This window comes from Aptenodytes forsteri, unplaced genomic scaffold (assembly GCF_000699145.1).
Source record: "Aptenodytes forsteri isolate BGI_AS27 unplaced genomic scaffold, ASM69914v1 Scaffold267, whole genome shotgun sequence".
NCBI classification, from domain to species: domain Eukaryota; kingdom Metazoa; phylum Chordata; class Aves; order Sphenisciformes; family Spheniscidae; genus Aptenodytes; species Aptenodytes forsteri.
In genome coordinates this window covers 3,127,419-3,140,580 of record NW_008794173.1, presented here as the reverse complement: position 1 = coordinate 3,140,580, position 13,162 = coordinate 3,127,419, and the positions used below count along the sequence as shown (strand labels likewise).

Here is a 13,162-nt window from a genome sequence, read left to right as displayed (position 1 = left end):
TCTAACAATAACCAATAGCTGTCCCAGGGTTCTTTCAGTCAGAGGCTTGGGGGAGCAAAAAAAAAGGGTTGGGTATATAAAATAACTGTGTTTCTTCCTCTGCAGACCGTCTGGGAGTTAAAGAGCAGCATTCAGTTGGCTTTGCTAGTCAAAACACTTAACTCCATTCCAGCTTCAGCAAATCCCCAAGTCTCAGGATCTCCAAAACCGTTTAAATTTTCTGTTAATTTCTGAGAATAAACAATATTTTCCCTAGCCAGGAAGCTTTTGCATGCATGTTGACACAGCACTGGGACACTGTCTAGTGGCAAGCCTCTTTGAAGGGTTAATCTTTTGTGCTAAACCTTTAGACTAGTGATCTGCCTGAGCAAATGCCCCAGATCTGAGCACATCTGCTTTCCTACAGAGTTTTGAATTCTGGGTCTTGTTCTAAATTTTGTAGCTTGGGCCTCTGGGCCAGATTCCACTTTGATACAGCTGCATAAATCTGGAGCAAGTCCAAATGTATGTCAGCGTATCTGGGAGGAAAATTTGGCCCTCTAATTTTGATTGATGCCAAAACCTCCACGAATGCACAGATAAAGGAAGAGCAGCTGTGCCTGGGATGCACTGGGTACATCTGAGCAGAATGCGCTCGTTGTGCGTTGGCTGATGGTACCGGGAATGTTCAAATGTGATGTCCTCCATCCTGGCAAGGGTGCCTGTTTCCATACCCGATACCAAATTTTATTAATTAACATGTCACACCCAGGCTGCAGGGTGCTGTGGGGCCCTGCAGCAAGAGAAGCTGTGAAAGTCGCATCCTGTTTGTGCTCTGACACTCCATTTTGCTTTTTCAGAGACAAGCCAAATATTCTGAAAACAAGCTGAAGTGTACTAAAGCCCGGAACGACTACCTGCTGAACCTGGCAGCCACCAACGCAGCTGTCAGTAAATACTACATCCACGACGTCTCTGACCTCATTGATGTAAGTGCTTCCTCCCCCTGCGTGCATCCTGCCCGTTCTCTACTGATAAGCACACAGCTAAATCTTAAGCATGGTTTGGTCCTTAAATGCACTCTCATGTGGTGGTAATGCAAGGGGTATTTGTTGGGGCTTTAAAATGTGCTTAACTGGGGCCTGAAAATGTACTGTGAATTTGGATTTTTTTTTTTTCCCCCTCCCTGTGGTGTGGTTTTTTTTTTTCCTTGCAGCTCCACACACGCATTTGACTTTCCCCCAGTTGATGTAGGCATATATGAGCAGAACTAGAGCTGCCATTATATAGGAGTCATAGAATCATAGAATGGTTTGAGTTGGAAGGGACCTTTAAAGGTCACCTAGTCCAACTCACTGCCATGGGCAGGGACATCTTTCCACTAGATCAGGTTGCTCAAAGCCCCATCTGACCTGACCTTGAACACTTCCAGTGATGGGGCATCCACAACTCTGGGCAACACTCAGAGTCAGCTGCCTCTGAGCTTTATGTTGGCCACATGGTCACACAACAAAGTAATTGATTCATGTATATGCTACCTATAAACTTCTTTCATCGGTGTCTGGAAAAAAAGATGGAGTTTTTCATTATAACTGCAGGGTATGAACCAGCCTGAACCACTTTCCTGAGCACATAAGCAGGGGAGTCCAGATAGAACTGCATGGTTCAGGCACCTCTAATACACAGTTACAAACTAGAAATCGCTTGAATGTTTTCTGCACTTCTCACGCTGTATCACGAGCATGCTAAGGTCTGGTTGTCGGTGTAGGTTGGCTCTGCCTTCAGAACAGCGCAGACATGGTGCTTTCCTTCATGTTAAAGCGATGGCTTCATGGGCTGTGGCTCCCACACAGCAGGATGTCCTGCAGCTGGAGCTTCTCAAAGTCCAGAGCCTTTAGAAGAGAATTTGCTGTGGGGCAAGCCCGGTGAGCCTGGGGTTTCCTCCTGGCCCACCGATTAGTCTGCATTTGAAACAGATAAACTCTTACAAAGATCAGATACATCCTCATTTTTGTTGTTGAAATGGAATATTTTTCTTTCTACTACATGCATCTGCAGTTTCTATCAGTATGAGCAGGCTCTTGGCTCTCCACAACTTTGGTGGAGTTAAGCAGGTGCAGGCAGTTAAGCACATGTGGAAGTGCTTTCCTTGCTAGGGAAGGCGCTTGCTGAGTTGTATCTGAAGTGCTCATTGCACGAAATAGCCACAGGGCAGGAACTGCTGGAAGCAGGTTTTGTAGTGATGGTAGGATGTGAACGCCTGTGTGCATCAGCGACTCCTACGAACTGCTTTTAAATGATTCAAGAGAAGGGATTTCCATTTCTTCCTTTAATAGGCATCTTCGCAGTGGTATAGATTGCACTATGCAGAGTTTCTTCCTGCCAGAGTTGCTTCAATGAGCACATAAATAACTGAGCTATAAGTACCGAGTTAGTCTTCTGGCTTCATCATTACCTAAGTGTATAATTTAAAAATGTGCTGGAGTGCTTATCTCCTTTACTAACCCACTATCATATATTTATTCTTCTAAGCATTAATTAAAGTAATTCTGATGCAGAACCCCTGATGATTTCGAGATTTTGAGATACGATAAAATATTCTTAGTATGTCCTTTTTGTTCTCTTTACTATTTAAGATGTACTAAGCCATATGATAAAACTAATAGCTTGATCATGGAGACATTTGAACAGCAAGGTGTGATAACACCTTGATTTATCTGTGGGGTATCTGCTTTTTGTTGTGTATATTCTCTCTCTTTCTCATTCTCATTTATTTTTTTAAGCAAGAATGACTTATTTTCATGGAGTTTTGGGGACTTTGATTTCCTGAGGAGTTGCCGAGTTCCATTTTAGTTCTGGCTGTTTATATTATTCCTCCCAACTTTATTTCCTTGCTGACACTTCCACTGGAGTCAGCAGATGGCTTTTCTTACGCACTCCAGGAATCCCTTCAGGGGACTTCAACTAAAGCATCCTCAACTCTGTGCAGCTAAATTCCCCTAATTATATAATCTGTTCACCAAAGAAAACAAAATATCGGACGTGTGAGCTGCACATGGGTGTTCTAATTTTAAATCCCCAAAGGAAGGGCAGTTTATTTGAACAGACTTTTGTACAAATTCAGTATATTTTGCAAGAGCACGGCAAGAAGGGTTTCGGCATGCTCCAGAAGAAGGGGATCCCATTCACTGCGTCCCACTAGTACTGAAAGTGGTTGAAGGAAAAGACAGCCGTCGGATCCAACAGCGTTGGGCTTTCTGTAGGTGTGTAATCCATGTAAAGGAAAATGAAGAAAACAGGTATTTTTAGATGTAGTTATAAAGTTAGTGTTTTGATCTTAGTACATTTAACAATGATAAGAAGACAGTGCCTTTCACTCTCAGGAATGACAGTGCCATTTGCGAACACCGGGTCTGTACCATGGCAGTAGGCAGGACGCGGGTCCTCTGCCCCTTGGGGCAACCCTGCCGTTTCATGGAGTGCAGGAGAGGGGCTCTGAGCAGAGAAGGTGAATTTTGCCTTTGATTGAGAGCCAGCAGAGCCCTTGGCTGCAGCAGCGTGAGCAGAGCGGGGCGATGCAGGGCCCCGGGCGTCTGTGCAAGGGGAGCTGTGCCCGACGGGAGGAGCGGGTCTGCAGGAAGAGAGTGAGTGCGGAGGGGCTTCATGGTAGGAACAGTTTTGGTTTAGCTCAAAACCTGTCTGGCCATGCTTTAATAGGATCCTTGCAGGGTCCATGTATTGCAGTTATGCAAATTCTCCCGGCTCCTCCACCCTGCGCCACCAAGGGGGATGATTAACGATGTACTGGTCTGTCTTTCTGGGACAATAGGAAGGGTGATGGGGGGCTCTTGCACACCCTTCCTATCAAGCACAAATTGCCATGTGCAGTTTTTTGATTTGTACGCAAATCTGAACCGTCAGGACACTGGAGCAGCTAATTTAGCAGCGTCTTCCCCCAGATCCCAGATGGCTCAGTGTCATCTATTAGGCACAGCCTTGACATTTCTTGTGCCCTCAGCATCGCTGCAGAATGGTGACTTCTATAACAAAGCCGTTCTGCTAATCTCCCGCTCTGGCGAGAAAGAAGGTCCCAGCTGCTCTGGGAGAGGGCGGAGAGTCCTCCCAGGGCTGTGGTTTTAATGAGAAATGTAAAACTCGATCAGAGGAGCCGTGAAGTGGCACAGAGCACGTCTATCTCTCCCTCTGTCTCCAGTGGCCTTTTTGTTTTGTCCTTTAGAAAGGAAAAGAACACTGTAGAGACAGCTCAAATTAGACTTGGACTTAAAGTACGCCGTTGTGTCTCTTCCCTCGAAAGAAGCATGTGTTTATTTTAAAATGCCTGGGTTCGTCTCTCATTTCTGTCATTAACTATGTGACCAAGTTAATCTCTTTGGCCACGTATGTGAAGTGGAGATAAAGCTGCTTATCCATCCCTCTGGAGTTCTGCGTGAACTGGCTGCAAAATATTTTGAAGTGGTCACATGAAAGATATCGCTAGATTTAGCAGAGTAAAATGTAGCAGTTGGTGTCAATACGTACTGATCCATCAAAACTTGTTCAGCCGCCTGTAAATCCTTTTGAAACAGCAGCTTGCTTCTCTACGGATTGGTGTGTTTGCCATATCTGAGACAAACGAGCAAGTTAAGGAAGGGAATTCTGAGGAATTTAATATTACACGTTACTGCCAAATTGTTTGGTCCCTAGAAAACTTAGCTGATGACATTGTGATTTTTCACATGGTCAAGTGTTACTTAGTCAAGTTAGGAAACAGAAACAGCAATCAAAATTGTTGTGCCAAAAATCTTCAGTTGGTTTTACTTACCTCACAGTAAAGCTCTAAGTTTTGCAGCAATGTCAAGAGAGTAGAGGCCAGAAAATATAAGATATGTAATATATGTTTAAAAAAAAAGTAAAGAAAAAAATGAGGAAAAATGGAACAGAGCAGAACAAATGAGGAGAACTGTTTGTTTCCAGCTAGTGCTGGGTACTGTGGGGGACTAGGAGTTAGGCTGCTGTTACCTGGCAAGTAAAGTGATTGATGGCAGACTAGCTGGGATGCTCAGGTTTTACTCCAGGATCTGCCACTCGCTCGGGTGAGGCGCGCGGTCCTGCGCCGTGCCGACAGCCTCGGCAGTGGGACTGGCTATGCTGGGCTGTCAGGACACCGTGGCTGTATTTCATGTGCGGGGTTCAGCCTCCCGAATAAGAGGGAGACTCAAAGGGTGCTGAAGCCACAGACCACTTTATTAGGATCTATTTTTAGGCATCTCTTGCAGCTCATGTCATCGTTGTTTCCATCAGTGGCTAATTGCCTGGGCACGTCTGTGCCTGCAGAGCCAGCGCCGGCAGCAGCTTCGCTTTGTGCAGCGCTTTCCCCGTGTGATTGCACGGGGACCTTCCCCCGGCCTGGGTAGCTCTGCGTGACGCCACTGGCTTTAATGAAGAGATACTGATTTATACAAGCAGAGGGTCTCTTTTGAGGGTTTGCTCTGTTGTTTGAAGCAATTTTTCCAGCATAAAGAGCCTTTCAGTTCCACAAAGGCACAGAGGTTCCTCCCACGCTGTCCTTTGAGTGGGCTTTCTGCCAGATACCAGGCTCCTGCCAGCCCCAAGAGCCAGGTATGTTTTATCATGGAAACTCCATGCAAAGCACCCCCATCACCGCACTGTCATGCGAAGCAGCATCTGTAACTCAAAACTCGGTGCTCTCCAGGGGAGGAGTGCCTGTACTTCAGCTTACCATGCGGTGCGTCTGCAGCTAGGAGATCTGGCTTCAGGGTATTTCAAATAAAGTCAACAGTGCAGCAATAAAAATAATAAACAGCTTCCATCAGGAGGAATTAGGCTGTCTCAAGAGGCTCAGTGCTCTTTACTGCACCGCTGCTGTGTCCCTGTTACCTGTTTTCCCACAGAGGCGGCAGTTTGGGAATGCCACTGGCAGCCCGCAGCACCCGAGCTGGTCAGCTCTCCCTGCCGCTGGGGAGGAGGCTCTGGGAAGTAGAAAATACGTGTTTTTAGGAGGTGCTGTCACTAACTAACTTTGCAGGGAGCTGTGAGCTGAGGACCTGGAGGTGCCACACAGCCACCTGAGTGCAGGTGCTTTGCTGTGGGAGGCTGCAGTGGATGCTGGTGACCGTCCGTGACATACAGTGGCACTCCCGTACACGCGCAGGGGATGCAGGGCTCGCTGGGGTGCCCGGAGTTCCTGTAGTGCCGTGAGTTGGTGAAGAACAAAAACCTCAGCTGCCTCGAGCTTTAATGGTGGGTGTGACAAAACAGGCCTGAGCTTGCAGAGAGCCCCAGGCAGTAGTCCTGGCGTGTGAATTGCCGGGCAGGGCAGCGATGGTCAGTGGAAATGGGTGATAAAACCAGAAATACCCATATGCCATTAAAAGCTTCATGCATTTTAAGAGAATAAATGGAAGAAAAAGGACGAGATTTGTATGATCTTTTTCCACACAGAGCTTCCGTGGATGAAGAGAGGAGGGGAAAGAGGTGCATTTGCTTGATTTCCTTTTAGAAATTTGACATTTTTTCATATACCAGTACCTTGGTTTAGTAAACTTTTATATTACTTTTCTTCTGCATGCAGGTTATTAACAATAGCTACCTGTTTGTAAGCAGGAACCATACTTTTCTTCTGCATGGATGTTATTAACAATACCTGTTTGTAAGCAAGAACCATAAATCATGATACTCTAATAACAACAATAATTTTTACTAAGCTGTTCTTAGAGTACGATATTAAACTGAAATAATACAACCAATACACATTTCTTAAATTTTGCTGGTCCTGGCTTTAATAATATGGCAAAACTACGTTTTTCGCCAAAGTTTGTACGTAGTAAACAATTTATTCCTCACGTGGATACCACAGACACTGGAGTTGGATTGTGAAATTAATTAAGCACATGTGCTGATTGTTTTATGATTTAAAAGTGTCATGCAGTCTGTAAATTTTACTGCCTGAAGACCATGAGCAGTCTTTGTCTGATAGACCTTGTTAGCTTGGTACAAAAAAGTAACAGTACTTTCCTTTAGAAAAAAGAATTTCTTCTTGGTTCTTTTGGCTGCTTTTCCCAGTTGTTTGAAAGAACAGCCTCAAGGTCTTAATGTCCTTTAAAAGATTAATTTACCAATGTATTCATCTTAACAAAACAAAACCAAAACACCCACCCCCTGCAAACAAACAAACAAAACCCCTGACCCCCCAAAACCCAAACCACCAAACAGCCAAAAAACACATTAAAAAAGCCCTAAGAAAATATATACATGGGGGAGGGAGTTGTTATAGAGAGACTAAGGAGCAAAATAAAATGTAGGTTAAAAATCCTCCAGAAAGAAACCTACTCCAGAGACCATAGAGTTAATTAACTATAGCTAGATTTTGAAAAGGACTACATAATATTTGGCTCTGAAATATTTATAGTTAAGGAGCCTTTGATTAGAAATAATCAAATCTCATGCTTCAGGGCGTGAGTTGATTACTGCAAGGGTCAGGGAGGATCCTGTCCTTCCCCTGCCGTATCCACACATCGTTCTCTGTTTGGCTAAAAATAAATCAGTTGTTCAGGAGTTTTTATGTCATGGTTGCTGCCTCAGGCAAAACGCTGAACTTGATGGACTAAGACTGTTGCTTTGGAAGAGATTTATGGTAACAGTCGAGCACTGCAAGCCAGGCTGTGGCATGCATGGGGGACCCTTCACTCAGTTCAGGAAATGCTTTGACGTGTGCTTGTCAATGGGGGTAGGAGAAAGCCAGCCTGGTAGCATATATCGCATCCACTTGGCGTTATGGCATGGGCTTCCCGATCCCTGGCCTCAGACCACAAAAACCTGATAGTGTCCCCCATTTAACGTGTTGTGACAGCTTACGTACTCTGTTGTAACAACAGGCATGGTTTTGCTGTGAGTCAGAAACACGGGAACTCGTGGAGGGAACCCAGGGTGGTTTGGTCCTGCACTGTCAGACGTGCAGGTTGCACCCTCGCCCTGTGCAGCCGTTCCCTCGCATTGCCGTCGTCTGGAGCGTGAGCTGCAGCCGAGCCCCCCTTGGTGTGGTAGGTGTCCCCGGGGGTGATGCCAGCGTTGGCATTTCATGGGTGAAGGAAGGATTTTGCTGGGTGGTGCTGGGCTGCAGCGCACCTCTGCGCGGTGAGGGGACTGCGTTCTGGTTGGTTTCGGGCTCCCTCAGCACCCTCTGTGTTTGGCAGAGGAGCTGGCACATTAGGTTTGGATAGGCCTCGAATTGCTAAAGCTTAAAAGATGGGGTTGGTCTGGGGGATATTGCCTTTATATTTAAAATAGTGCACTTTCGAGGGCTACACCCACTTCTTAGTGCCGAAAAGTTCAGTGGCCCTCAGCCCCCCAAGGCACGATGTGGCGAGTGCCTCCATCGCTGTGCCTCCTCGTCTCAGCACTACTGCGCACCTCAGCATCCCCAATAGCTGGCTTTCACCTGGCATCAAGCTTGCTGGGGAATATTAGGGGTAGTACTCATCAAAGGGAGACAGTCCTTGCATTTATTTACTTCTTCCTGTCTTTTCTGAGCAATTATTTGTGGCTGCTGATGTGTCTCAGCCCTTTCTGCCTTCTCCTGGCGCAGTTTAATTTCCTTTGCTGCCTGGATCCATCTTACAGTGTGCAGAGCCTGTTTGTTGTGGTGGAGCGTTGCCTTACAAGCATTTACCATACCTTGACTGGAATACCTTTTGTAACTGGGTTTGTTTTGACGCTGTTTTGCTTTGAGGGAAGTGCAGTGACCGCAGGCTGCAAAGGTGCGACTGTTTTGTTTTCTGCGTTTTTAATACATGATAAATAAACGTTCTCCATAAAAATGAATGAGAACAGAAGCAGTTTGTATTCTCTTTGAACACTCCTCCTAAGATCTGAAGATACTTTCAGGTGTGAGTTAGGATCTCGCATAGTACCCAGCATTGTCATGGCCAAGCACAAACGTTATCCTAGTAAAACATTATTTATTGTTTTTTGACAGACAGGTTAAATATCTCTTAACTGTTTAACCAGTGAGGAGATGAATGCATCAGCAGTTTGGAGAGCATTTCATTCTCTCTGGAGCCCAGTACTGTTGCAGCCTCGGCTATGTAAAATCCCTCAGCGTTTCTGCAGAGCTTCATCATTCGTATTAAACCCCGTCAGATTCCTCCAGACCCACCAGTTGCCGTCGTCGCTGCTGTCACCTCTCTTGTGAGGATGGCGTCTAACTCACGGGGCTTGGAGCAGTTGACCTGGTGCATTGGGGGGAACTGCTGTCAATCCCTCTGAATACGTGAGGAGGGCGAACGGAGCAGCAGAGCTGCGTGGGGATGTCTGCGGGGACGGAGCAGCTCTCTGCCTGCTGCTGAGGAACGACTGAAGGTCACTGCTGGACTGCAGTGTGGTTCGGGCTCCCGTATTTTCCACCCGCTGGATGTTGCTTTGTTCTTAAAATGTTTCTCGTTTTCCTGTGCTGGTGCAGTTTGGTTCCTCGGTTGTGATCAATGGCACGGCTTGCTTACCGCCCCATCAGTTTAGACCATCCCAGGCCTGATTTTCACAAGAGAACACCCTTGGCACGGCAGTGTGACCAAGTCCTAGGGAAGAGCTGGCTCTCCCTTACCTGCCTGATTGCGGTTGCCCGAGGGAAGACGTTGAGATGCTTGTGCAGGGTTGGAGACTTGCTGGCTTTCCTCCTGGCTTCGGGCGAACCTTTTAATATCTCTGTTTCCACTCTTGTGTCTACAGTGGGGTTACTGGCACTGGGGTTAATGGCCGGTGGTGGTCTTCTGCAGCCCCCTGGTCCCTCCTCCAGTGCAGCTCTGTGGTGGGAGACACACACACAGATTTGGCTGCTTCCATGGAGTTTTGGCCAAAACCAGCTTGCTTAAGCTCTGGGGTGTCGGTTTATTTCTTAAGTTGAACACTGTAATATTTCCACCCCTCGCAGGGGTGTTACCAGACTTAATGAATTAATATACGAAGAGCTTTGAGCTGTCCAGATGAAGGGCACTGCAGAAGGGCTAAGGATTATTATTTGTGGTTCTAATTTATTTTTCATCAAAGGGATGAGAGGGGTGAGAAAATGCTATTTGCTCTGGAGCTGGGAACAGGAGTTTGAAGTATTTTTTTATTTTTTTTTTTTTCTTTCTTTCTTTCTTTTTCTTTTCCCTTCCCCTTTGTGTGTTTCTCTGAGAATTTCGTGGAAGTCCCTGCTCTGTCTTTTCTTTTCTGGGCACCAGTGTGTGAAGTAGCCGGCACCGTGCTAGTCACCAGAGACTTCAAGGGCCATAGCATATTAGGAAAGTGCCTGCCCTGGTTTTCAGTAGCAACCCATTTCTGGGAGTTGCAAATAACTGCTACCTTCAGCGTGAGTTCAGCATTCAAAGTAAAGGGAAGATTTCACGTGGAATTTTTTCTCAAAAGCACCTGGCAATACCCTGAGCCCCGTCTCCTCAGATTCTGTGGCATTCGGCTGTTTCTTCTTCGTAATAGCTCAGTTTTGGACGTTTTGGGGAATTCCCACCCTTGAACAGTGGCAGATGTTTTCTCCTGGTATTATTTTTTTGTAGTCAAGTAGCAATAATTTCCAAGGGGGTGGGAGAATGACAGTGATGGGTTGGGAGGTGGCACTGGGAACTGTGCGCAATCCTCTTTTCAGGGCGCAGAACAGCGGTCGGCTGGTCGTGGTGGGAGAGCAGGTCCTTCTCCGGCATTGGCATGCGTGTCTCAGCCCTGAGCCTGGCTCCACCTGTGTGGCAGCCCCCTTGGCGATGGCTTGCCACCTGCATGTGCCAAACTGAGCGGGTTGTGGGGTCAGATCCCCGCTGATGGTCCGAGCGCAGAGCTCACCTCTCATCCCCCGCAGCTGCTGGGGATGCCGCGCGCTGCTGCTCCCGCAGCCAGCCCCGCCGGGACTGCCCGTCCCTGCCTGCCGGGTGCTCGGGGTGTGCCGAAACACGGCTGAGAAGAGCAGGGCAGCTGTGGTGCTGCATCATCTTGACTCATTGGTTTCTGCCTGCAGCCCTGGAGCAGTCATACAGGACTTCATGCTAAAACTGTCTCGTGGGAGAGACTCACAGCACTATAACAAGGTTTTGCCCTAAGTGGTGAATAGAAATTCACCCCGATTCCTTTTTTTTTTTTTGTGTTGCTTGCTGATTTATGAAGGCACAGCTATACCAGTCCTTAACTGCCCATGTTTTCAACTAATAAGATTAGAAGCTAAATAGCAGGAGGATAAATGGTGGATTATAACCATTCGATGGTTCCTGCAAAAATCCTCACTATTGCACGTGTAGTTTCACTGCTTTAAAAGACTCGATGGGGACAGGCAGGCTGCGCTCCTGTATCTGTGAGCAGGAATCGGCCCGTTGTGATTTTACTGCTGCTTTTAGCACAGACTAAACCAAATACAGCTCTGCGTGTGACTTGATCTGAGCTGAGGGTTGTCTCTTCAGATCTGCAGGAAGCACGGGATGACTTCTTTGGTTGGAGCCGCTTTGTGGTACCAGCTGAGTTTTCATATTTCAATTCGAGTTTATCAGTACTGATGTTCTGATGCAGAATCACTTTCTGTGCCTTTCTGCATTGGTTCAGTAATGCCTGTGGATGCTGTAGAGCTGGAGAAGGTGCCTCTGAAATGCCAGCTCCCAACAAGGAGTTCTGCTGCTGAGGAAAAGTTGGTCTCGTTTTGGGTCATTGGGATTACACTAGCAATCTTCCTTCTCTTTTCTGCAGCTTGCCGTGCTGGTCCTCATAGCAGTGGTTTTACTGGGGCTGCACTGGGGCTGAAGCCTGCTCACCGTATGCCTGCCCATGCTGTGCCGGGGTGGTTTTGGTTACAGCTCGGACAGTGAGGACTTCTTACTCATTCTTTAATCTGTGTGGCAGCAAAGCGTCTTAACTTCTGTAATATAAATTGTCCTTTGGTAGTTTTCATGCAATAAGAGTAATTTTGCTGGCAATGGTTAGTTAGGTGCTATGTGCCATGGGAGGTATTTCTCACGGAGTCCCTCTGTTTCTCCCGTGGAGGTGTCCCTGTGACCCACAGCCCTCCTGCGCCTGGGCACGTCTCTGCAGATCGCAGCGCTTGTGTGTAGAGGTACCTGAACAGCTTCAGACCGTGAGCATACCATGCTGCTAACTGCCTGTGCTGACCAGGGTGCGCCACGCCGTGCCCTGCAGCAGTACCCGTGCTGTGCCAGGAGACAGGAATGAGTGCACTGGGGACATAGGATTATGAAACTCCTCACAGAGGATAAAGCCATAATTATCTAACTTTATGTCCTCTGTCAGGAACTCCAGCCCTCTTATGTCCTGGAAATAGATGTGCCTCAGTTTTGGACTGCAGCCCTTCTGTTTCACTGTACTCTCCTTACAGCCCCACGAGTGCGGCTCAGGCTGATGCATTGCACTCCTCCTGCTTCCAGCATCTTCTCTGTCTTGCCTTTCCCTGCAGAACAACATCTGTTGGCATCCAAATTGTAGGTGCTTCTTCGGTGCCTGTCTTTGCCCCCCTACTCCCAGGGCAGGCTGCTCGCAGCAGAGCCAGACGGTCAGAGTGGAGCCCTGCGGAGGTTTGCGCTGTGTCAGGGCTCCCGTTGGGGACTGAGAGGAGAGTTGCTAAGAATTGGTTTTTGCTCAGCTGTGGTTAAGCGTTCATAGCAGCAAATCCCTATGCTGTTGCTATACTTAACATGCCAAACGCAATTATATTGAGAAAAGAGTTTAAAAACAAGATTTTGTCTAATGTACAGTGTTTTGGCAGCAATTAACTCTCAGTTCTATCATTTTCCCCAAGGTGAACATGAGAACGATCAGTTATGCATGAGAAACTGCTCTGTCGTGAGAGAGGAAGGCAGCTTCCTAAGTGAGGATAAAAGGGTTTGCCCATACTGCAGGGCACGTTTTTCAGTGCCGCCTTTCTTGAACGTCCATCTGTATTTGATAACTTTGGGAAATGGTTTCTTTGTGTAAAAAGTGCTTGCAGGGTAGTTCACAAGGTGAGAAGGAAATCGCTGGGGACAAGCAGTGGCACAGGCCCTCTGGCCATTTCTTTCCCGGGGGCTGCTGCAGGGCACAGGTTTTGGCACCAGTGAGGCCCCTGTGGTCATGCTGGCCCCGGGGTGGTGCTGAGCAGGTAGCCAAGGAGAACCGTGCTTTTGGATGATTTTTTTTTTTTTTT

General features: G+C 47.2%; 1 protein-coding gene across 1 annotated transcript in view; it reads left to right on the top strand.

Moving 5' to 3' along the window:
- The window catches only part of SRGAP3 (SLIT-ROBO Rho GTPase activating protein 3), an 84,166-nt gene that overhangs the window by 42,609 nt on the left and 28,395 nt on the right, over nucleotides 1-13,162 (top strand). The window contains exon 7 of the mRNA XM_009283720.2: nucleotides 840-968. Coding sequence (XP_009281995.2) covers nucleotides 840-968 — 129 coding nt within the window. The remainder of the gene's footprint in view (nucleotides 1-839; nucleotides 969-13,162) is intronic.